The sequence below is a fragment of the Phalangium opilio genome, unplaced genomic scaffold (genome assembly GCF_054372755.1).
Source record: "Phalangium opilio isolate 3A_F unplaced genomic scaffold, DU_Popi_V2 ptg000085l_1, whole genome shotgun sequence".
NCBI lineage: Eukaryota > Metazoa > Arthropoda > Arachnida > Opiliones > Phalangiidae > Phalangium > Phalangium opilio.
Genome location: NW_028324190.1, coordinates 753,792 through 775,277, shown reverse-complemented (window position 1 = coordinate 775,277; position 21,486 = coordinate 753,792). Strand labels below are relative to the sequence as shown.

Genomic DNA, 21,486 nt, shown 5'->3' with positions numbered 1-21,486 from the left:
TTAATGTAAATGTTTCCTACTTATTGAATGTTTCAATAACTCTTATATTCTCTCCACAAGATGTTAGTATCGATCTTCGTTGGAACAAATATTTAAGGTAACATTATAGGTAAATATATAAAGTAGGAGGAGCTAATTGAAAAATATAACAAATCATCACGAGTGACGTTTCTAGTCTGGAAAGAATGCGCTTGAGGAAATTCGCTTTCATGCAATAAGGTAGTGTGAAAAAATTTCCTGGCGCGCATTCTATAACCATGGCTTAATAATAAATCACCAGACTCACGTCACGTGCAAAATCGCCCGCAACTGTGATGACGATTTCTTATTTTTTAACAAGTTCAGCAAGACCAAATGTTTTATATAATCACCTATTGAAATTATTAATTCGATGCAATTACAAATAAGTGGTTTCTTACCTTGATAGGTTTTCCACAAGAAGCCTTCAATTTTCCCTCGTTGCGTAGCTTTTTAGAAAAGTTAATTTTGCGACACTACGTCATTTTAAATATTAAACTGTATTTAACGTATCGACCGTGTAAACTGCAGTCAAAAGTGACCGACCTGTGCCTAGAGCTTAATTTCGGAACTTTTTTATTTTCGAGTTTTTTGTAGTGGCACAAGAAGAGTATCTATAGACCGAGTAGCGTCGATAGCCCAAAATGACGTCGAAGTCCTAATTTTTGCGAAACATATCGTGTTTCTGCTTATTGTTTATAGGTGGCCCTATTTGTATATCCAACTCAGACGGAAATCTGGTTCTATGAACAAATTGAAACATGCGAACATAAACCGTTTCAAATAGTGCCACGTATCGTCCCTAAGAGGAAATACGATGTGTTTCCCATTTCTTTACTAAAAAATATGAATTTGACGTAATGTTTTGCCTATCGACGCTACTCGGTCTATAGATACTCTACTTGTGCCATTCCAAAAAAACACAAAAAAGTGTCCCAAAATTTAACCTCGTGATCCGAACTTTTTCCCCGTTCGACCTACAGGCTACACTAAAAAAGGGGAGGTAGAGAGTTTCAAAAGGGGATCGAAGGTGGTCTACCCATGGAACTAACTAACGCTAGGGACGGTCCGCAAGCGTGAATATCTGAGAAATGTTCGGTGACAACGCACCCTATCGAGCATTTGGTGCGAATCGGAAAAGTGATTCAATTTTTAAAAGGAGGGGGGGGGGTAGCAAAAATCCTTAAAAGAAGTTCCAATTGAGACTGACTAAGGCTTATTTTGGGTCTACCGTCTATTTAGTTTAGTTTACCTGTTTCACCAATAACCATCGCCTTTCTTGACGCATGGAACCAAAGCTCGATGAAACTAAACAATGTTTAACGCGAACACATGCGAAACGCTAGGAATTTTAGCTCCCACGAAAAACAAAAGGGAGATAACTGATAATGAAATCACTTTTTCAGGTTTGTTTACCTTTGTATACATTCTGTTCTATTCTGTAATTTGTATGGAACCAACTCTAGCAGCTGTTACATGGCTGTTAGTTCCATTCAAGATTATAATTAAGTTAAATTAACTAAAAATATTAATCTCAATCTCAATGTCAAATGCTAACATAGCAGATGAAGATGACGACTACGCTAGGTTTGGGAATTTAATCTATGCGCAAAATGATGAAGGTGCAATTGCATTATTGGACGTTACAAATAAGGATACCACAAATGAAGTGTATGTATCTTTGTTAAGGATTAATGTCAGCTTAAATCTTATATGTATTTGTTTTCAGTAGGAAGACATCCAAATTATATAAAAAAAAAAGATCAGAAGATCACTATTTGATAACATGTAAGTAAAGGTTACAAGAGTTTTCACTAAAGGAGCTTTAACGTTCCCCCAGTGTTGCCAGCACATTAGTGAGGCACTTTCAATCAAAGAGAAAGCCTAGTAGTTACAGACAAATTCAGTACTTCAGATAACTGACTTACTGGAAATCTGACAACACTGTAGTGAAATTAAAGCTAAGACAGAGTGGAGGAAATTTTTCTAACCCCTTTTTGGTGTATTACAGTAGATGATTACAATTGAAAGTTTCATTTAATTTGGAATAATGCGAAGAAAAATTTGAAATCCTTTCAAGATGAATTGCCTACAACAGCGATGAAAAATTTAGCTTTGGATTGGGTATTGAAAATCAGTGCGGTTGAATCTACATTTTACATGAACATGAAATCTCATTTTCAAGAATTATTTACAAAAACCAAAACTGACGAGATAAGCACCAGGTTCAAAAAGTTACATGATACAAATGGGCGGCCTCAGTTTTATTTGGGAAGTGAAGATGTTAGTATTTTTACATTATTTAATGTAATATGATTATTTTAAAACTGAACCATCTATTTGAATTTATAGGACAATTGTGAACTTACGATTGGGGAAAAAGAGGCAGTGACGTCTAATTTTATGGATTTTGTCTACCAAGCTGGAAGATTATTAAACAAGGACACTAATACAAGCACTACCGCATCTGGCTCTCCATCAAAAGGCAGTGTTACAGCCTTGTATTTCGTTACTGGAGTGATAATTAACAAACTAGTCAAAAAAAGGAAGTTCGAAACCGCTAAAGTTAAAATTTGGAGGATAATTGGAGAAGTAATGCAGGAAAGAATGATTGAAAACGTTCGTAAAGAATGGAGGGAATGGGTTGATAAACAAAACAGAAAAAACCTCAAATACGTTACAGAAGAAGCATTTGAAATGTTTCAGCATATGAACCAAATTATAGAGCTTTTACAATGACTCATTCGTAGAGGATAAGGGCAACTTAGCATACGATGCTGTAGTTGAAGATGAAATTTTTCAAGCAAAATGGGCAGGCATATGTGAACAGGCAGGAGTAAATGTTAAGGAGGCAAAAGGAATTTTGAGCCTTATCGCCAAGACCTTTATCAACACCATTGGAAATGGGCATACCAATGCCTTGAAAAATCAGCGTAAAGCTCATGTGAGAAAAAAGAGATTGGACACAAAAGCCCGAACTCAGGAAAAATTAAAATCTAAATTGACAAATAAAGCCAAATCAGACGTAAAATATGAAGTTTATAAAAAACATAGCATTGTGATTTAACATTAATACAGTATTAATTAATACATTGTTAGAGTAAGCTACTGTGAATATTTTTTAAGTGCAAGTCAATAAAATAATTGCAGGGTTCGTACAAACCCTCAATTGTGATACTTTTTAAAATGTAACATCTGGGAACGCCTCACTTTCTTCAGTGTTTGCCCCACTCATTGATTTGAGAATTGATTTTCCTTCTTTTAGCGTTTGTAGTGTTTGGGAACTTCTTGAGAATTGATACAAGTTAGGGCTTCGTCTTGCTTTGCACAATTGCCGAACCTTGCTGAACATCTGCTCCAGTGGGTCTTGATTCAAGTGTGCCGTTAAAACAAACTGAGCTCCTTTTTCAAGTAGCAGTGGAACTATTTCCAAAACACATTTAGCTATTGAACCTAGCATTTTCTTCTTTATTGCCCTACTGGCTTCTTGACTTTCTACATACTCTTCCCATTCATCACGTTAGGGGAGAAAAGTGTCTTTTAACCATTGTAATCTTGTGTTAGTAACGTCTCTGAAAGGATTGACGTTTGGATTGCTGACACGGTAACCCTTTAAGAGATGTCCTACATTCATTATGTCGAACCACTTTTTAAATGATTCAACAAATCGAACAGTCTCGGTGTGTTGGCCAGGAAACTCCACCTTTATGGCATTTGCAACTGATTGACTGAGTACTTGCGTAGCTAGTTTGACTTTCATCCGATTCTCCAAATTGATGTGATCAGAGGTCAGTTTATGCAATTTTCGCAAGTTGGTTGACTTTTCTATGTCTCTTTTGTAAACCGCGCGTATTGTATTCCACGTTATTGTTTTTCCATGAATTTGTAGCAAGCGATATTTACAAGTTTCTGTAAAATTAGCGAGACAATTTCGGGTGGTCTTTATTAAATGTGGTACATCGCTAATAAAATAAAGTGGCGTTTTATCCGAGCTGTAAGGATTATCTCGCTTGTATCCACCGTCTCCTGTATTCATCTTAAAACATTTGCGGTTTGTTGCTGCGCCGCCTCCTACTACAGCAAGAATTTTGAATCCACAAGCCTCTACTTTTGAAAAAGCTTCAAAAATTAAAGAGTCTAGTGTTTCAGCTGTGAGTGACGCTGTCCCGAAGTGCGCGAATGAATATTTAAATCCAGTTGTCAGGCCTCTGATCATGAACTGCAGCGCGTGAGTGGCGATAGGCTTTTCTTGGTATGTTTTATTTCTAATTTGTTCAATTTTTTCATTGTAGTTATTTAATCGTGTGTAGCCAATAATGTTCCCAGTTTCCACTCTATACACCAGGTCTTCTTCAATTTCAATTTCGTCTAATAGGAGCGCAAAATGCTCTGGCTCAATCTGTGATTGAGCTGTTTTCTTCACTTTATTGAATTCATTTTGCATTTTAATAAATTGGCTTCTATGAAATCCTGAGCTCGTTCCAATGTTTGCAGAATGACGTTTTAGTGTTGATTTTGAAGGCAACTGCAATATTTTTGACTTTTGTAAGACATCATACAAGGCCCCCGACTTTCCATGCATATAGAGGCACCACTGAGCTATAACTGGGTGCCACCTAATTCTGTTTGCGTGCTTGTTTTGGAGCATTTTCAACTGCATTTTTAAGAACAGGGCTGGGAAATCTATCTTATTATCAATATCCGATTTAACCTTTTTTCCAAAATATCCATCAGTTCTTCATGATCATCATCCTCCAGGTCTTTTCCCTCCTTCTTGATTTCTTTTTGAAGTCTTTTCTCTAGACGTTTCGCTTTAGTTTTAATCATAGGTTCCTTTTTTTTGCTATTTCTGAGGTTTTCAAAAAGTAAACTTTAACTTAAGTTTTTGAAATGAGAAATGTTAGACACAGCTTTTTTTCTTTCTTTGTACAATATATTGCGAAAACTAGCCCTCTGTTTGATGCAGTAAAAACAGCGTAGCTTTACATTACTAGCCGGAATTAGTAAACAACACTTTTGACTATGGACTGCCATTAAACTCGAATCTTGAAAACCAGTCTTAAGCTGATGGTTTGAATATATTTTCACGTAATCTTTATCAGGATTCCCTTTGCAAACCTGAAAATTATCCTTTAAGTTTTTGAGACATTGTTCTAACGAATTTTGATTATCAATTTGTTGAGGTAATTTACTCAAAATGGAGCTTTCTGTGATGGATTTGCCTAATATTTCAAAGCTTGCTTTGAAGGATTCATCAATAACTATGCACATGACAACATATCCAACTTCTTCATCTACCATTCTAACTTTCAAACAGCTATCTAGAAAAGTTAATGACTAAGGGGAGGAACACATGCTGAAGATATTTTCTAAGTCTCTAGTCGAGACATTGTCGTCGTAACCTTCCTTTTGATAAGAAGATGGGATTACATCTTTTGCAGTTGAGTTGTCACCTGTTGATTGAATGCCAGCTTCCGTTGTTTGAGCTTGAATATCCATCAATTGAGTTAGTGGAGCTTGAATATCCCTCAATTGAGTTGGTGGAGCTTGAATATGTGTCCCTGGGGATGCATCATCGTTGGCTTCGATATTAAGATCATCCAACAATTCGACATCTGGAGGTGGAGCAACCCCAATTGGTTTAAGGATTGAAACATACTCCTGAATAATACATTGATTTATATAGTAAATACTAAATAACCTTTTCATTTTAATTTAATATATTACAGTTACTTTAGCATTGTGAATTGGGTTTGGATATTGCGCAGTCGGACCATTTCCACCAACAAAATGCTTTGTGCATAAATATGTGTTTCTATTGACACGTTCCTAGTAGTCTTTCCTACCTAACCATTCTATCCATTGCTTACAAATTTCATAATTACGCTTAGGTTTAGGAAAAGGGATAAAATCTACATCTTTCATGTACTGTTTATGAGCTTGGCGATTGTCACTTCTACAACCGTGATACACACAAATCTTAGGTCTCACCATATTTATAATTATTTTAAAAACAACATAGCAGACAACTTCTACAGCAGATCCCGTATATAAGTACGAAAACTAAATTATAGGTGGCGTTAAGAATCTAGCCCATTTCCGTTTTGAATCCCCAAATTTCAGGAGGGGGAGTTAAAAGCGGGAGGGTTTATCAACGAATGTTTTTCAGAGAGACTAATGCGAGTTCTATCGGTGCGGACCGTCCCTAGCGTTAGTTAGTTCCATGGTATATTTTTAGTAAACTTAAATTTTTTTCTTAAATATAATTAAATAAATACGATTAAAATAAAAAGTCTTAACTGCAAGTTTTTGTTTTATGATTTTAAAATGATTTGGCATAACTGGGAAACGACGAAACTTCTTACAGAGAAATATGCGTATAGATAAGGTTGCATACATATATAAGGAACGTCACTTCGTTAATATTGGGTTTTAAACGTCATCTAGGTAGGCCATTGAAATATAATAATGTTTGAAGTTAGGGTCGAGAAGGTAAATAACATCTAAAGACAAGCAAATACTAAGTTTCATGAAGTGACTTTTACTCAATATCATCCCTGAAATATTTAAAAGATTGCTTTTACCAACGTGTGAATAAATGGTACCATCCTCGAAGTGTGAAAACTTGGTGTGATTTGCTATTAGGCCTATATCAAATTGAGTAGTTTGAGAATATTTGTTATTTATTGATACCGTCAGGCGGACCAAATACAGCATATGTACATATTCAAAACACATGTTTTCTTAGAAATTAATCTAAAGCCAAACCTGATAATTTAATTAACACACCATCTTTGTCGCGGACCGGCTCCCACCCCCGTTTAGGATGGCTATGACCCTTCGTTTAAAACCCACCGCCGCATAGTTTAACAACTTTACGAATAGACGCTAAAAAACTTCATTTCGTCATAACAAAAACTCTTCCAAGCCAGCGTGGTAAGAGTATATTTTTTCTCACGATCAGCTCATGCGAGCGGGGTCGTAAAATAGTGGAAGAAGATTACAACTTGAAGGTCGAACACGAAACCATGGAAGCTACCCCCTTAATTTTTGGCCTATTTGGCCTAATGTAGTGGATTTTCAGAGTAAATCGTCAACATATTTTAAACTATATTTATAATTTAAATTGGTTTTAATTGTCGCGTGAGAGGTTCCTACCACCCCTTCGGGAACACCCTGTATATACATTTTATGCGAGATGAACACAGCATAAATTCGCAAGGTATCACCAGCATGTTGATTATTTGATGTTGTAAAATACGCGTAGAACTTACCATCCAAAATTGTAACCCTATCATTAAGTCTGTTTCCTTTAGAAATTTCAAACCAAAAGTAGGCCTAAAACGTGAGAATCCCATAAACAACTTTCCTAAGCCGAAAAGATAAAGTGTGAAGAAGGGACGAGGAATAATGGAAGCGGTACCTACAGCTTTTTCTATCTCTCTCTCTCTCTCTCTTACCCTTTTCAATTTGACGTTTCAACCCATCTTGCCCACGACTGGCAGAAGCCATAAATTTAGATAAGATCGCTATCCAATTTCGCCTTCCGTTCTAATTGTCTTGGGACTAGCCATGTCCTTTGTATAACATAAAATTTTAAGATAATAAGTCTAGTCAATTCATTTAATCAAAACTAAATAGCTGGTCGGGAAATAAGTACGTGCAAACTACTGTTTCAGTCCGGTAGATATACGCCACCAATACACCCTTTCGACGGGAAAAGGGGGGTAGGCAACCCTTAGTGTGAGGAGATACAAGGTTGCTCCAGTGCCTTGTTTGCGCACTCTCAGATCCAAAACGCCTACAGCGCAGGCGTTAAAAGCGAGAGTGAAGACAGAGTTTTACCCCCGCGCCTTTCCCTCTAAGACTCGTCGAAAGGGTGTATAACCAACCACCTAATAGCGCTCGCAAAATACTACACAGCAAAGGTAAAAGTTCTAGGCCATCTAAAAGAAAAGCTTGATATGAGGTGCTTTCCTGCTAAACTGGGTTGGCAGAAATTTTTGGAGCCTTCTCAACAAGTTATTGAAGAATACATTATTTCATAGGCCTAATAATACCTTTATACAGGGTGTTTCTGGAAAGTCTGGCACAAATTAACAGGCATGTTCCTTGGGTCAAAAGGAGTCCGAAAGGTCCTATGACGTTTTGGGGTAAAGCGCTCCGTTGCGACGTTATGGGCTCTCAAAAGTAGGCCGAAAAACAAGGAGATGTTGCAGAATTATAGCACTAGTATTGTGGTTTTGACCCAATTGTTTTCGATTATTAAGCATAAGGCAATGATCGAAATAAGTTTAAACCTAGTGGAACACCGTGAACGTGTTAAACGGCCAAAAGCCTTAATCCCTTTGTTTTTATTAATGATTGTAATTAAAGGTAAGGAAAGTAGCTCAGATATCGGTTACTTGTTTGTTCAGATGTACTGGTAACTGACCAGTCTTTCATTCTTTATTTCAATTAGACACATTACTTTTACAATAATTCGAATGAACCCCTTAAATTTTACAATAAATCGAATGAACCCCTTAAATTTTACAATAATTTGAATCGAACCCATTAATTTTACAATAATTCGAATTGAACCCATTACATTTACAATAATTCGAATTGAACCCATTACATTTACAATAATTCGAATTGAACCCATTACATTTACAATAATTCGAATTGAACCCATAACATTTACAATAATTCGAATTGAACCCCATAACATTTACAATAATTCGAATCGAACCCCATTACTTTTACATTAATTCGAATCGAACCCCATTACTTTTACAATAATTCGAATGAAACCCAATTACATTGTTCTACAAAAATTGTTTAAAATAGGCACCATCAACGTTTAAGCAAACTTGCGCGCGTCGTTTGAAAGATTCACGAACACGTTCGAAGATCCCTGGCGTGTTACGGATGCTATCACATCCATCAATTATCCTTTGTCGTAAGTGTTGGACATCGCGAACTTCACTTCGGTATACCAAGTCCTTGAGATGGCCCCAAAGAAAAAAATCGCATGGGTTGAGACCGGGAGATCTTGCTAGAAGTTGTAGGTTTTTTACAGACGGCTTAAATGTGTGTACCTTAACGTGCTTCATGGCGTACGTTCACATTTGGAAGCTTCTCTGAAACTAATCATGGTCTACTTCACGAATGCAGAGTACTCAGATATGCATTTATTTATGGACTGGCTAGGGGAAATGCGGTGGAAGTTCGGCGCTTGTACCAGGAGCACTTTCCTCAACGACAAGTTACCAATAGACAAACATTTACGGCAGTCGATAGACGCTTGAGAGAAACCGAGAAACTTCAACCGTCGGGACCTGAACCTCGTGCGGCGATTGTTCCCGAGGATTTAGAGGACACTGTTTTGACAATTTTCGAAGATGATCCAACAACCAGTACCAGGAACGTCGGGCGGCAATTGGGCCTTAACCATGTACTCGTCTGGAAAATCCTTCGAGGACATCAGTTCCACCCATACCATTTGCAAGAGGTACAAGCTTTAAACGAAGCTGATTATCCGAGACGGTCGATTTCTGCCAGTGGTTTGTGGCACGGGTAAATGACTTAGACTTTCCGCGTACCTTGCTAGTTTCCGACGAGGCCAATTTCTCGCGTGACGGGATACTTAATTTACATAACTATCACGAGTGGAAGCAACAAAACCACTGTCATGAAACATCAAGTTCAGTTTAGTTTGATCGTCTGGTGCGGAATTGTAGGAGATAATTTAACTGGACCTTATTTTTTGCAACCGAGGCTAAATGGGGAGGCGTACTTGACCTTTTTGCGAGACAATTTACCGGAGCTTTTAGAGGACGTACCGTTATGACTGCGACAAATAATGTGGTTCATGCACGATGGCGCACCGCCCCATTTCAGTCTTCAAGTTAGAGCATATCTTTATGCCACGTTTCCCCGGAGGTGGATAGGTCGAGGCGGAACTGTTGCGTGGCCAGCAAGATCTCCCGATCTCAACCCATGTGATTTTTTCTTTGGGGCCATCTCAAGGACTTGGTATACCGAAGTGAAGTTCGCGATGTCGAAGACTTACGAGAAAGGATAATTGATGGATGTGATAGCATCCGTAACACGCCAGAAATCTTCGAACGTGTTCGTGAGTCTTTCAAACGACGCGCGCAAGTTTGCTTAAACGTTGATGGTGCCCATTTTGAACAATTTTTGTAGAACAATGTAATTGGGTTTCATTCGAATTATTGTAAAAGTAATGGGGTTCATTAGAATTATTGTAAAAGTAATGGGGTTCATTCGAATTATTGTAAATGTAATGGGGTTCATTCGAATTAAAGTAAATGTAATGGGGTTCATTCGAATTATTGTAAAATTAATTTGTTCGATTCGAATTATTGTAAAATTTAAGGGGTTCATTCGATTTATCGTAAAAGTAAAGGGGTTCATTCGAATTATTGTAAAAAAAATGTGTCTAATTGAAATAAAGAATAAAAGACTGGTCAGTTACCAGTACATCTGAACAAACAAGTAACCGATATCTGAGCTACTATCCTTACCTTTAATTACAATCATTAATAAAAACAAAGGGATTAACGCTTTTGGCCGTTTAACACGTTCACGGTCTTCCACTAGGTTTTAACTTATTTCGATCATTGCCTTATGCTCAATAATCGAAAACAATTGGGTCAAAACCACAATATTAGTGCTATAATTCTGCAAAATCTCCTTGTTTTTCGGCCTACTTTTGAGAGCCCATAACGTCGCAACGGAGCGCTTTACCTCAAAACGTCATAGGACCTTTCGGACTCCTTTTGACCCAATTAATTTGTGCCAGACGTTCCAGAAACACCCTGTATAATAATTTATAATTATGCCTTTGTATGATAATTCATAATAATCCACATTATTCCGAACAAAAACTTAAAATGACGGTGGATTAGAATTTAGAAAAAATGTTTTAAACAACTAGGCCTAGTGTCAATGGGAATGGTTGAACGCCATTTTTCGTACCTTTTTCGCGAAGGGTCTAATCATCCGAATATCTGAATATTACAGTTAATAGATTTTGGCTCCGCCCTAGTGGTTTTTATTTGACCTTTGGCTTTGGTTTTGAAAGTCTTGGTGTTTCGACAAAAATACTAGGTCTTAATTTTCGAATTTCCATGCGGCTTTCGTTGGCACAGTGTTTCCTTTCCCAGATAATGTATTAAAACTACAGGATTGTCAGTCGAAGATGATATTGTCAACCGATAAATGTGCATTTGGAAATTTAAAACCTTTCCATTGGCTTTAAATTTGCATTAGATTTTCAAAACGGATGGCTGCTCTAACATTTTTTGTTTTTCCCATAATATAAAAATTCTGCATACTGGTCATATAATAAATCAAAGTCCTTGACGCTTTTACAGTTATATAAAAAAGCTTGACCACCCTTTGGTTTAACAGGGAATCAAGTCACAATGGAATCGGCTTTAACACGTATTTCCTCGGTTTTCAAAATGCGTTCTACCTCACATAGATCCAAGTATTCATGACGAACTAGATAAAAAATGTTAGTGTTCATTTTGTCCTTATGTCCAATTACATCCACTTCAACATCTTTAGAATCCCGGTCTTCAATTTCAACATTTTCTGAGCCCTGGTCCTCAATTTCAACATCTTCAATATCCTGGTCTTCAATCTCAACATCTTCCATGTCTACATCTCTTTCTATTATTTCAGCTCCTTTGCCGTATATATTTTCATAACGAATCATATTAAAAACGTTTTCCTATTTACAGTTGAAACTATATTATGTGAGGATTCAAAGACAAAAACCTTAGAAAATTATGTCTGAGAGATTAAAGATAGCATCCTCTAAAGCGTGGTGAGATTATCAAGAGCGCGAACGAGGGTGCAAGATCAAGTCCTCTGAGGTTATATAAGCCTCCCGACAGTGAGATTAATGTAATGTTTTACGTACCTCAAGTTTCCAACCAACGTCTCACCCAACTTCTTAAAAGGCTTCACTTTATTTGAAACAAATCTTCTATTATGTAATTTAGTAGTTAACGACTAGTTAAGTAACAATCATTCCATACTACATTATTATCAGACTATAGAATCGCAGCGTCTGCCGATAAACCATGGAGCAAGTCGACTGTATAACATCGCTGTGGTAACCGATTTTTGAGGGTTGATGGAAGCTCCCCTTTGAAACCTTACGGAAAAAAATTGCGTCTGCTCTATAACAGATAGCCTGATTGATTTTTCACTGAACAAGGCTTAAGCATATTTGAGGTAGAGTTTACAGATTTTACGTTAGAATACTAAAAATTAAATTGGTTAATAATATTTTTAACGTGTTTTATTTCGTGAGTGCAGTTTTTGAATGATAATTAGTCATTTCTAAGTTTAGACAATTTTCTATCTCCTGCCTCTTTCCTAAAACCATCATTAGATTCAAGCACTTCTTTAGCTCTTTTTCCTTCCTTTTTTCTTTCTCTTTTCTTTTCTTCTCTTTTTCTTCAAACAATTGTCCATTTAACAGTCTTACTGAATGATGTATTCGCATTCTTATAAAAAATTTAAAAATTGTTTCTTTTGTGCTTTGACGAACGTCGGGAAAGGTTGTAGCTATAAGATTTTGGTATAAAGCTTGTCCAACGCCCTTCATACATATTATATTTTTAAAATTTTCTTTATAGGCAAATTCTAATCTTTCTACAGTGTTATAGAAACTTCCGGTGATCAATATTAATTTGCCAACAGCGCTATCTTCTTCAGGGCAGTAAGGTTTAAAAACTGTAAAGGATTCCCTAGTTCTCGTAATTCTTTTGGAAGATTTAATCAGCGTTTTAATACAAACACTCAATTTGCATGTAGTTTTAACACTTTTATTTGCCGAAGTAAGTTATGACATTGGCATTCTTGCTGGAATCTATTTCAGGAATTTTGGCGTCACTAATTGCTTCATAATTTTGTTTGAAAAATTGAAAGTGATTTTTCCGTAAAAGAATTTTCTGTTCTTCCTAATTGACCTGCGCTTAGGAATTCCACTAGAAAATCATCTGTATTATCGTTTTCGCTGCAGTTAGCTGATACTGGAACTTGGAACAAGGCGGACACTGAAATTTTTCTAACCCTAAGCCTGAAAGAATGTGGTGTTGGGTTCTATGAGCATCCACCAATCCGACGTATCTTTGCGAAAGTATTTTCCAAACGATTTTGACTCATTCTGGCTGCTAAGACGTAATCTAAACCCACATTTTGTAGAAGATCTTCCGAAAGTTGAATAACACATGAAATTGCAGTTTTCCATCCTTGAATGTTTGGAGGTTGCCTAACACAGTCAAATTTCATTGTTTCAAGCCAGTTTAATTTTTTTAAGGAAGTTTATGTGATTTGAATTTTTTGATATAGCACATCTATATTCTTTAACATCTTTTTTCGGACTTAGAATTGAGGCAGTCAAAAATATCGTCAAATTCTTTAATGAAGTTAGCAGTGTTTTGAGCTTCGATTGGTAGGTCGCCCCTTAAAATGTAAAACTGAAGTCCCATCGATACACTGTGACTTAAAATTTGCGTTGCTAACTTCACTTTCATTTTTGTGAAAGATGTAACTTTTTAATGTATTGCAGTCTACTTGGGGACCAGCTTCAGAGTTTCTTTTCAATCTAAATAGAAAGGTCTCTCTATGTGGGCCCATGGTGCTCGTGCGTGGCGAATCAATGCATCATGGCTCTTCAAATTATTTCTGAGACCTTTAATAAGATGGGACAGGTCGTGCATGAAGAAAATGTTTCGGTCATCCCCAAATATGGAAGGAGTTTGCTCGTTTATGTTGAGTCTTTTGTAAATGATTTGGTTATTTGATCCCTGATCGCAAACAACAACTTTCAGTTTTAACCCAATCTTCAGTAGACGTTGAATTAAATCAATTAAAATATCGCGTAGTATGTCTTTAGTCATTGGGCCTCTTGTAATATAATCAGCAACAATTTGCTTCCAATGAGATTGTAGACCAGCAATCATAAAGACCATGGAATTGTTTCCAAATTCTTTTTCGCATTTCCCATCTCCCAGATCAGTGTATCCTTCTATCAGATCTTGTCCCTCGTCATATAGGAGACCTTCTTTTAGCGAAATTTCATCGAATGTTAATATTGCCAATTTGCTCACTAGCATTCATAAACATCAGTTTTTTTCAAAGATGTTGCATAAATCATTTATTATTCCTGGCCTGGTGGGAATACATTTTAGCCACGATCGCAACGAACTTGGGCTTGGTAAATGCAAACTTTTCTTCAAAATGTAGTACGATTTAGGGCCATGGTAAAGTTGCTTTTTCCGCGGAGTCCAACGTCGTCCTTTAGATTTTTTAGCGGAAAGCCTTAGTTGCATTTAAAAAAATCCACTCCTGCTTTAGGAAGATATTTCCTCATTTCATTGGTCAGTTCTTCTTTTGTGATTTTGCGTTTAGATGGAATTCGTTTTTCAATCTAGCATTTCTTGAGCAACAGTTTCCTAAGTCTGTTTTTCTTTGGGGTTTCTTGATTGACTGTTTGCACCAACTTGCTTTTGGATCCGTGTTTAATTTCTGGCGTGGTGAATAAAGACCGTCTAGTTAATTTCATTCTTTTCGGAGTAGTTTGCTGTAATTCCTCTAAACTTTCAGAAGTGGCTTTTCTCTTTGAACCGGATATTCGGTTTTTTGCTTCAGTTACTAAAGACCTAGATTTCACTCTTTTAGGTGTAGTTTGTATAGGAACTACATCTTGCAAGCCCGATGTAATTGTTTTTTTATTATTATCTGAACCTAGTTATAGTTATTAGTAACATGCACTAAATTAGTATGTTGTCTTCAGTTTGTTTACCACTAGTTGGAATTTTTCCTGCCACGAGATCAGGATTCTTTTTATTGAGCTAATACTTGACTGCATAGGGGTATGACTTAATATTGGACTTAAACGAAATTATTATACACGGGACGCATAGTCTGAAGTACCATGCCAGTACTCTTAGTTTACTACCAGTTTCACCAATAAGACTAGTTCCTAATATAGGACTGACTAGATTAGGATTAACCCTTGGCAAAGTTTCTTGCATTTCCTGACTAGTATTTGTGACTGAAAAACATTTATTTTCAAAAATTACATCTTACTAGCAGTACATTCGTGAATGTTACCACTATTTTTGGATTTCTCTTTGTAACTAAGAGACATTGTGAGCCACGTTAATCTGTTTCTAAATAATGAAGCAAAACCAATTATTGATATATTCTTTTGATTTTATTTCTGCAATGGTTTTTCGATTGAATAATACTTGATTTTAGCATGCTTTGACATTTACCGAGTTTTAGGGTTCATAAATTGGTCGTATTTAAAATGATCATTGGAAACTTTATAATTCTTCTTATATACATGCTCTTCTTTGCCTATAAAATCTGCCCTGCCAGATCTTTCTATCCATATTTTACACCTAAGAAACATGACCATTCAGTCAAAGATTAAGCAAATATAAGCAACTACCTTAAATACCACACTTGCCTTTCTTTATCTTTTGGGTAGAAAAGAAAGATATACCAGGTATTTTTCTACCTAGCGCGTTCTTGCAATTTAAAAATGTGCAAGAAGAACCTGCGTATGATTTCCATTCTGATTTAGGTCTACCTCGCGAAGCCATCTTAGTATATGAAACTAAACTGTCTAAACTTCAAAATCATTTGTCAAAAGCGCTTGTGTCATGATGCATCTGTCAATTGTAAAAACTTGTAAACAAAGGCGCCATTTCTTTCCGTAAAATACCTAGAGGGCGCTAGTGTCAGAATTTTAGTTTTGCGTTGGCAGTGTTACCAAACAGTTAACCTCCTGACTTGCTCCATGTCTAAACCTTGTATTAGGTTTAAGCATAGCCTACTAGATCACGCTACTCACGGACCAAGTCTGCTGCTCGCAGCATAGACGACCGTTCAAAGAATTATTTTGCTATATAAAAGAGCGTATCGTGGATTTTCGTTCGAAAAATCAAATCGATCAGCTTTTAACATAATGTGCTGAGGGAGAAACCAAATTTTTTAACCTAAATTGTTAAAATACTTGTTAAAATTACATGAAATTTTAAAGAGACGTGCAAAATAATTTTTATTATTATTTTGAAAAGTTTCAAAAATTTTGCTATCATAGTTGAAAAAAATTAAAACGGTTATTAGCCGTGAATTTCTTTCCAGTTTATTTTAAAGGGATAAGGTTCAGTTTAAAGGGCTAGTATCATCTTTATAATGTTAAATTAAGGTATTTCGTTATAAATTAATGACTAATTGTAAATTTAATTTGATTTTGGAGTTAAGATGGTTATACATGGTAAATAATAGAGAAAATGCTATGAGCCACGAATTTAGTAAAATAGAGATCCAGTAAAGAGATTGTACTTTTGTGTTCATTTTTAAAAGAAGTGAGGAGAGTGACAAAGTTATTCAAGTTTGATCAAAGAGACTATATTAAAATATTCGTGTTATTTTAACAATTCCTTGAACTAACAAAAGCAACAATATTAAAGACCGCGGATTTTTAAATCGCCCAAACATACAAATAGATAAGTCACTCTAGATGTAGATAAAATTAACTCTTGCCATTAAAACATTTAATTTTTGTGGGACTTTTTAAAGATAAATTAAAAGGTTGTAATTTTCCCGAGGCAAAGAAAACTGGAGTTGAACAGAGGTGTGTTTGAAAGAGATATGTGTAAAATGTCAAAAAACGCTATTTTCTCACACTAGCGTTGTCAGAAAATTAGTTAGTATGAGACCTCAAAACCTATGAATGGCCCAAATCGTGTAAAAATTTCCCAGTAAAATACATTTAAGATTGCTCATTAAATGATTTAGAAAATCATGCTAGAATAATAAGGTTCAATTGTCATTTAGTAAAATATAGGTAAAAAAATAGTAACGTAAACCAACGCGACCACTTGGATTGCTGCATATACATTAACAATTATGAAACAAAAACTAAGGAAAAACTTGCTCCGGAAAGTGTCGGGATGAAGGATTACAATCCAAGATGGCAGTAGTGTTTTACATTACTTATTAATTGTTTAGTTATGTTTCGAAAAATGACAATTGAACCTTAAAAGTAAGGGAAAACCTGTTAAACTCGAGGAATTTGAAAGTTTCGTGACAACCCTATTATATCTTCTTTTTTGGTATTTTGTCGAAATTAAACCGTACGCAACGATCTCTTTAATTAAAGGTTTTCCCTAATAAATTTGCCCTACAGATTACGTAACTCCTTTAAAAAACATAGGTTAATGAGAGAATCTTTGGATTCGCTTTGCACTGACATGTTATCTCCTGGTCGCCCCATGATAGACAGACCACCTTCCGAGTCCTTATCCAGTGCCCGTCCTGAACTTCAATCAAACTCGGGGGCGGCACAGGTTTTTGTACCTAGTGGCGTTATTTAGAAGAAAACAACAACAATAATAACGTAAATCCGTCACAGTCCCCGATAATGAACTCGTGGTTGCGCCAGTTACCACTGCTATAACGGATATAAACCGCCATGCGAATACGAATCTAGCGTCTTGCGTCAAAGTGGTCGTGAGTGAAAACCATCTTCAAGGGTCACAAAAACTAGAACCCACACCGCTGGAAGAAACTAAAGTGCATGAAATCAATGAGAAAACTATTTTCAGTGATCATTTTAAGAAATTTCCACCGTTGGACAAATATCTTCTTATCATTGTGAAACAAAACCTAAAGATAAACTTGTTCCGGAAAGTGTCGGGATGAAAGATGCATTTTACTTCAAGTCGAAATGAACTTACAAAAGAATGGCGAATCTGAAGTAGGTACTGTAACAGTAAAGTTACTAAAAGATTTAGAGCCAAATTCATGAAAGCGATCGCAAGTTGCGTTAAGTTGCGCAAATTTTGCGTCTGAAAAAAAATTTGCGTTTGGTTCGTATTCACGAAGAGAAAGTTGCGTTTCGCAACTATTTATGTAACGCAAACTGCGCAATTTCATTTCCACCAATTAAAAGCAAGCGCTCCTTTTTTAAGTTAAGCCTACTTTTTAAAACCGAGAATGGCGCCGGTCGAAGTTTCTTTAAAAGAAAGGCAAGCAAATTGGAAGGAAAGAGGAGACATTAACGGTTCGGAGTGAGCCGAAAGTTAAATACACAATTAAATAATCGGGTTTAGTATTTATATTAGAAGAAAGCATCATGGTGGCCATAGAGTGTATACAGTTGAGGCGTAGACAATTGGGACTTTACAAACACATAAAGGTTATATCTCTCCAAAATTAATACTCTTCAATTCCTGTTTTTCCACATTGACTGATTTCCATGTGTAAACTTATTGGATGTAGAATATCGTATGCTTTAATGTATATTTGCAAAGCTTTGAATACTGCTACAATAACTCACAAATTTTAACTTCTGCAATTGCTCATCAAAAAAGATAAATAACTCCATATCTTGGTAAACAGGTTTGTAAGTAGTCCTCTTGACTCGGAGAGGTAATTTTTTGTTTTCCCAACTTGTTTATCTTACTATTTGTACGTTAACGGAGTTTCGTCCATTTCTATTGCGATAAACATGGGCGTCCTCCCTACTTGGCTTTTGGATATAAATATGTGTGGCATCCACTACTCCAACCACATTCCATTTTAACACTTTTGTTTCTCCTCTTCGGTTGTGGGAAATATGTATCGAGGAGTTAATTCGAACATGGCATTGAGGAAACGTGAAATAACCCGCGATATAGTTGGTTGTGATACTTTGTGATGCAAATCTCGACCAGCTACACCCTGATAACTACCACTTGCCATGAATGACAATCCTATCAGAACCTAAACGAATATTTAAAATTCATTACATATAGCCTATAAATAGCGTGCAGTTTATTTATCGCTAATAACTTGCCTGCGTTTCAACAGCCAGTGAAGAGCTTCTTCAGTAGTGATAGCCACCTAGTTGCGCAGAGATCCAAGATGGCCGCCACCCCAAGATGGCCGCCATCCAACCAACTCAAACTCAAACCAAACCAAGATTAGCCTATTTTATCTTACCTGACATACCCTGCCTTCCAGCATGCTTTGCCTCCTTTATGATCCTTTTAATGGATCAACCCAGACTTGTGTTATTTTGCCAGATCCCTGTTTGAATTTCCCGCCATAAGCCCATGTGGCACGACGAGGAGTAAGCGCTGCCGGATGAATTTTGACAAACGACAGGGCGGGTAATCGAGGAGCGGTAGAGAAAGACATCTTGGTTGGGATTGGTGATTAAGTAACAGAAGTTAAACAACTGATAACTTTCACCTTGAAACACGGGGCTTATATAGTAAATTATGGAGGTTAAATCTAATAGTGTCTAGCTTTCAAGAGTCTTAAGAAACTATTTTTTCGATAATAAGGAAAAAGTTAATTAGGTATATATTCATAGAATGAGAAATCTCTCCAAGGTCTAGGTTTATTTTTCTATATGCAAAACTTGTCTAGTCACGATTTAAATAATTCAAATAAGATCGTGTGATATTAAAAATTTATGCGCGAAGGTTAAGAAGGAGTTACCTTGACAGAAGGCCGAGGGGGGGCAGGTTTTTTTATGGGTCTGCAAAGTTTGTTTGAGCCTGTCTGGGCGTGATTTGAATAATATATTTTGAATAATATGTATAAGATTTCCTTATAGGAAAATTTTTTGATGAAGGTTAAAAGTAATTATTTTGGGAGGAAGTGAAATTATTTTTAACATGATTTAAATATGAATAAACGTATATTAATATTAAACTATAGAGGTGTTTTTTATATGCGTATCTACGCTAATATCCTTCATAATCTCCAGTATCAACTCGTCAATAAAAAATGCATTTAAGGTTAAATTAACAAATCGCTTGTTAATACACTTAATAAAAGTAAAATAAGGTGGTTTTATAAAAAAAACCATATCTGGGCCTGTATTCTAAAAAAATGGCCCTGAGATTTTGGTATAAAAGCTGGAGCATCGGCATTGTATTTTCACAATCTAACTTGCCACCATGAACAAGTATCAAGAATCGCAGTCTCTATCACAATCGCTCCTTAATTCACCGCCGTCGTCGCAAGAAGATTTTCCAGCCCCTTCTACCAGCAGTGGAAAAAGAACCATCACCCAGTTCCTGAAGCCAGAACCCATCGAAATACTGCTGGACTCGGACGACGAAAGCTTTGTGCAGGACGTCCTGCAGAAAAATATTGTCGGGTCCAGTGGTATTGAGGGTTCCTTTCGCGTTAGAAAGGAAGGGCAGTACTACGAAACTAAAGTCCCCCCACGCCAGGGGGATTACTTTATAGACGCGGCAGTCTATAAATTTTTCGATATTAGAAATTCCCAGCCTGATAAGGTCTGGGAGTGTAACCACAAAAGACTGAAAATAGTTTTAAAAAAAACAACAAAGAAGGCGTTAAATTCCTTAACGCCTTCAAGAAGCTGGTGGAGACCGTCAAACAGGACGAGGAGGCTAAACAGCAGCCTCCCAGTAAAGTACGTATCTATTTAACAATGAATCTGCAAGCCAAGTTTTTTCTAATTGTTTTATTTCTGATAGAAATTCAAAAAATGAGTTCGAGCAGCAGCAGCGGCAGCGACTCGGAGGGTAGTGAGGGAGAAGAACACGCGCAGGTAAACCGGTACTACACAATTGAGCGGCAGATTGACAAAACGAGTCGCAAATGGCATTGTAAACAAATCGATTTGCGTATAGCTTTCAAAAATTTGGATGACATCCCAACGCGAGATTTTTTTCGAATTTTTCGAAAAATTCTCGACGAAGTTATACGTAAATTAGTAACCGAGAATCCCGGGTATAATCGGGTTCGATTTGTTTTAAGTTTCCCCGGATTGACGACTCCCGTTAATATTAAATTTATAAAAATTGACAAATTCACCAGTAAGCGAATTATGCGCACCATCTATAGAGTGACGCAATCTAGTCGGGACTTTGTCTTTAATGGTGAAGATTTTCAGTTTGACATAATTTTTTTAAACCTCGATGCGAATATAGGGACATTGTATAAATCCATTAAAAATAGAACTTTGGTTAATTTGGATTATTTCGTTAAACAAAATAACCAATTTATTTTTATGGAGAATAATGATAACCTCTGTTTCGCTCGAAGTTTAGTTCTGGGTAAAGAGATGGCCGATCGCAATTTTTACCAACAAAATAAGCAAGGTCCGCCCTTTAACAAGAACAATTTTGACAAACTGAAACGCAATAGCACCCTCGTGGGTAATATTGCGAAAATCTTGCACCGAAAAGCCGGCGTCCCCGAAGGTTTCGTTACTCTAGAGGATATTCAAAAATTTCAAAATTACTTAGCTCCCCATTATAGGATCGTAATAGTTGATGCTGCGAATAATTTTACCATATTTTTCAAAGGACCCCAAGCTCCTAAATTTATCTATCTCTTAAAAATTGGCGACCATATACACCCCGCGAAAACTTGGCACGGCATGATGGGGGGTTG

At 36.4% G+C, this 21,486-nt stretch overlaps 1 protein-coding gene across 1 annotated transcript; it reads left to right on the top strand.

The window, feature by feature from the left end:
- The first annotated feature begins 2,055 nt into the window (after window positions 1-2,055).
- LOC149650609 (uncharacterized) lies at window positions 2,056-2,757 on the top strand. The gene is made up of 2 exons (XM_089849115.1): window positions 2,056-2,301; window positions 2,371-2,757. Exons 1-2 carry the CDS (start codon window positions 2,119-2,121, stop codon window positions 2,755-2,757), a joined length of 570 nt encoding a protein of 189 aa, XP_089705241.1. The 5' UTR covers window positions 2,056-2,118.
- Window positions 2,758-21,486: the final 18,729 nt, after the last annotated feature.

Excerpts from the sequence above, each read along its gene's own strand:
- LOC149650609 (XM_089849115.1), top strand. The coding sequence starts at position 2,119 with ATGAAAAATTTAGCTTTGGATTGGGTATTGAAAATCAGTGCGGTTGAA. Across the intron at positions 2,302-2,370 it reads TTTATTTGGGAAGTGAAGAT|GACAATTGTGAACTTACGAT; the intron begins GTTAGTATTTTT and ends TTGAATTTATAG.